This window comes from Chrysemys picta, unplaced genomic scaffold, assembly GCF_011386835.1.
Source record: "Chrysemys picta bellii isolate R12L10 unplaced genomic scaffold, ASM1138683v2 scaf403, whole genome shotgun sequence".
Lineage (NCBI taxonomy): Eukaryota > Metazoa > Chordata > Testudines > Emydidae > Chrysemys > Chrysemys picta.
In genome coordinates, this window is record NW_027053110.1 from 1 (window position 1) to 4286 (window position 4286).

General features: G+C 58.0%; 1 protein-coding gene across 1 annotated transcript; it reads right to left on the minus strand.

The window, feature by feature from the left end:
- Positions 1 to 1764: 1764 nt before the first annotated feature.
- On the minus strand, positions 1765 to 3366 carry LOC135978686 (maestro heat-like repeat-containing protein family member 7). Its single transcript, XM_065579539.1, has 3 exons — positions 3153 to 3366; positions 2340 to 2444; positions 1765 to 1989 (listed from the first exon to the last, which is right to left on the minus strand). Exons 1-3 carry the CDS (start codon positions 3210 to 3212, stop codon positions 1765 to 1767), a joined length of 390 nt encoding a protein of 129 aa, XP_065435611.1. The 5' UTR covers positions 3213 to 3366.
- Positions 3367 to 4286: the final 920 nt, after the last annotated feature.

Genomic DNA, 4286 nt, shown 5'->3' on the forward strand with positions numbered 1-4286 from the left:
CTCACCCAGAGCAGGTGGTTGCTGGGATAACATGATCCCAGAGCACTAGGAACCGGCTTGAGGCCCGGAGGGGATGAAAGGCTACGAGAGGTGGCTAGGGGAGTTGGCAGCCCCTAGCATGAGCAATGGCAGCGTGGCGTGTTGATGTGATGCCTGTTAGGAAATAGCCTTGCTGGAGAGCTGGGTCTGCCCTGCTTTGAGCTGCTCAGGGGACAAGCTGGCACCTACCAATGGCACCTGCCTGGGTTCATCCTCTCCTTGCTCCCAGGTCAGCGCGTGGGGATGGGATGGGAGTGACTGTCAATGGCCTGGAGGTGAAAGGCCCTGGGGTTCCCTCCCCAGTTGATCCCTCTTTGGTTACCTCGTCCCCTAGCAGCTTGCCGGCTTCCCCAATGATGGAGTAGGTGAGCAGCAGCCCAGCCTGGCTGACATGGAGCAGGGGGTGGTGTATGGCCTCCAGCGCCCCGTGAAGAAAATTTTTTTTCTGCTCTTCCGTGAATATCTCACCAAAGACCTAAAACCAACAGAACCAGAGCCCTTGCAATGGCTCAGAACCAGGCTCCAAATCCCTCTGGTGGCTCACAAGGTGGAGAAGAGTCCTGGGGCAGCCAACCTTTGGGGTCCCATGGACCAAAGAACCCCCTTCAGTAAGAGGCTGCAGGCACTGAGGCCTCCAATAGCTCTTTCTGGAGCAGGATTCAACCCAGGTGCCATGAGATGCTGGAAATGGGTCTCCGCACTTTGAAACCAGCTCACCCAGACACTCTACTGCTCCCAGCAGCAATATCTCCTGCAGCTCACCCGCTAGAGGTGAGGGGTCTTTTAGATCTGGTTCATTCCCACGCCTCACCCCACTGACATTCCCAGGAACCTCACATACTCTGCTGCAAATAAGTAGCAGGCTCTTGCCCTGTGTCCATGACACACTCACTGCAGGGGGAGACAGCTCCACACCTGAGCTGCTGCAAGGCACCGGCAGAGAGTCCTTACCTCTCCCACCCTGGCCAGGTTTCTATAGCCCAGGCTCTCGGTATCCTGGAGCCCTTCCCGGCACCACAGCTCTCTTCCCTCGGTGATGTTGAGCCCTGGGGGAGAAAGACACACCCATTGGGGAGGTTTGGCATTCCGCTTTCACTGCCGGTTTCCGTCTGGGTGCACACTGGCCAGGGTCCTCGTGGCATCCACAGCCCAATGGAATCGCAGGGTCCATACCAGGCGGTTTAGTACCAGAAGGGGGATTTGTTTTAGTCATCACAGTAATCATGTGACCCTTAGAGTCATTGTGCTCTGGGAGTGGGTGCCTGTTAATGGTGGTGTCTAATACTGAGAACCCCCCACACCCACTGAAGTCAGGATCTGGCCCTGACTACCCAACTGGTGACATCCTACAAGCTTTGTGTCCTTCCCCTGTGGTCTCTGCTCCTACCCCTGCCCTCATGATGGGCTCTTTCCCTCCATGTCTCTCAATAGCTCTGTTCCTGTCCCCTCACGAGCTGGCTGCCCTGTGGGTGGGCTATTTCCCTGGGCTGGCGACAGAGCCGGGCTCTGAAATAAAGCAGCCAATTTCCCTGGCACTTTCACACTCATCTCCCTAATTCAGAGAGAGTGGAAGAGAAAGAGTCATCATCTAAGGTGGGATTGGTCTCAGAGGAGGGGGCTTCTTTCTGTAGGGTCCCATTGCCCAGCAGAGGGAGTCTCAAAGGAGGGGCCTTGTTACTATTGGGGTTCCTCTGCCCTTCTACAGTGGGTCTAAACAGAGAGGCCTTAGTCCTCTAGGCGTCCCAATGGCCAGCTGGAGCTAGTCTCCGAGAGGCTTGTTTCCATGGGGTCCCATTGCCCAGCTGGGTTCTTACCCCTCTTCTGCACCAGGAGCCTGTGCAGCCAATATATCCCACCCCTGGCTTGCCGGCTGATGTCCTCGGCTGGGTGGGATACATGGAGACCCAGCTGCAGCACAAAGTCGCCTGCCATGGAGAAGTCGGAGGAGGTCTGGTGGAAGGAGGAGAGGGGAATCCATCAACCTTCTCCCTTCAGCTCTCCAGCGCCCCTGGGCCAGAGCTCTGCTCCCACACCTCTGTAGGAGGCGCTGGGCGAGAGGAGCGAGAGCTCTCTGCCCCCGTGGGAGCTTGGAGCAAAGGGACCAGGGCAAAGGCCCTCTATGAGCACTTACTGCCTAGCTGCTCCAGAATAACAAGGGCCCTGAGGCCAGGCACAAATCTGCCAGCCAGTGGCCTATGGAACGCAGTCCCTTGCGGACCCAGGGGGACCAATTAGCCATGGGATGAGGGACTTGACTCAAGCCCTGACTCTGCAGGATGCTGGGGTCAAAGGTCACTTACGTCAAATCCAGGCAGGGAGGTGGCGAATTCGAGCAGGGCAGCGCTGCTCTGTATGGCCCTAGCTCTCTCCAGGGCCCTTTTTGATGGGATCCAGACATGGATGTGCTGCGGGAGAAGGAGGCAGGGGAGGGTCAGTGGGCAGGCGTACCGGCTCTACAAACGAGCCTCTCCCAGTCCCCATGGGGCTTACACCTTGCGCTCAGGGTGGAACAGCTGACCCCTGGTCGCAGAGCTTGAAAAGGGGGTCCATGACACTGCCCACGTCTTGCTGAGCACAAGCTCATCGTCTCTCCAGGCTGGGACAATGGTCAGTCTTAGGGCTGGTCCGTTCGCCCTGAACCCCTGATCCATGAACAGCACATCAGGATCAAGGCACATGCCCTGGACCCCAGACCCCAGCTGCAAGGGCCTTGGTAGGATGGATGGAACGGCCGTGAGGACAATCCCTCCGGGAACTGCAGTGTCCCTAGGACAGAAGAGCTGATTCCCTGAGGCTCCTCCTGTATCTCAGGGTCTCCCTAGAAAGGAGCCAGAGACTTTTCTCAGAGGCCCATGTCCTGCATCTCACAGGGGTTTCAGTCTCTCAGTCCCCAGCCAGGCCTGCTGCTCACTGTTAGTGCTTAATGCAATCGGGCAGAGCGCTGGCTGACAGTCCCAGCTCCTTCCCCCTGCACTGGCAGCTCTGGGAAAGTGTGGCCGGCTGGGTCCAAGCTGGAAGGACACAATGGAAATGTGGCTCTTCTAATATCTCGTTTGCTGCCCTCCCACAGGGTTCAGGGGCAATTCCACCCCAGACCGTCCCATTCTACTCACCTCCAAGAGGTGCTGCAGCTTCTCCAAGCTGGGGGTCTCGCTCAGCAGGCCCCTGAGCATGCTGTCCAGGCTCTGCAAAAAGCTCTTGTGGAGAGCCTGCAAGAGGAGGGAGCACCCGCCAGTCAAGGGACATGGGGCCACACCAGTCAGGGGACAATTAGGAGGATTCTCTAGGAGCCCTGGCAAGACTCAAAAGGCACATCCTGGCCTCTCCCATTCACATCACTCCAGAGAGACTAAGCAAAAGTTCATGGCCGGATGCCTGCTGCCTCTTCAATCCTTGCTCTTAGCAGTTCTCTGCACAGCGCCTGGTACCCAGCAGACTATGGAACAGCCAAACTGCAGTGGGTGGGAAGTAGGATCCCCGGGAGAGTCCAGGCAGCAGATCACAGAATGAGGAGAGGAGGGAAGGCTGGGATCAGCCACGGAGGGGTAATGCAATCCTCTCTGGAGAGAAGGGGCCCCCACTGCCAGTTTCTTGCGGACCTGTTCCCAGCTCTGCTCACCCCTCCCCTATTCTCAGCAGCTCTATCAAAGTGAGGGAGCAGGGACCAGAGCCTGCTCCTGCTCCGGGGACAGAGAAGTAGGATCAGGACCTACCTGGAAGTGGGTGGTGTCGTTCCCAGTGCCCATGGTGAAGATTTGATGCAGAAGCGCGCTCAGGAGGCGAGATTCCAGCTCCAGGGACAGTGGTGGCTTCAGTTTGCTGGCAGAAGAGAGGAGCCTGTCGTACACTTTGCAGCACCAGCATGGTGCTGGCACTGGCATGGACATCACCCCCTCCCCCACAGTGATCCCCTCCCCACGGCCACTGTAACGTTCCTGGAGTGAAATCCACCCCCCAGCCAGGAAAGAGGGGACGTTCCCGCCTCCTCTGCTGGGGGATGGGAACAGCCACAGCTGGGGGTAACCTAGGCTGAGGAGGATCTGTGACTCCCAGCTCTGGGCCCGATCAGCACCAGGGTTAGGGCAGCTGGACGGGAGGGTCCTGATACCTGAGGCTGCAAACCACGTCCATGGAGCTGGAAATGATGGAGCTCGGCTCTGACACCTCAGGGAGAATTTCAATCAGCTCCTGGGAGATCCCAAGGAAACAAAACCATGTGTGAGACCAGGCCTCGCAGACCCAGAGGC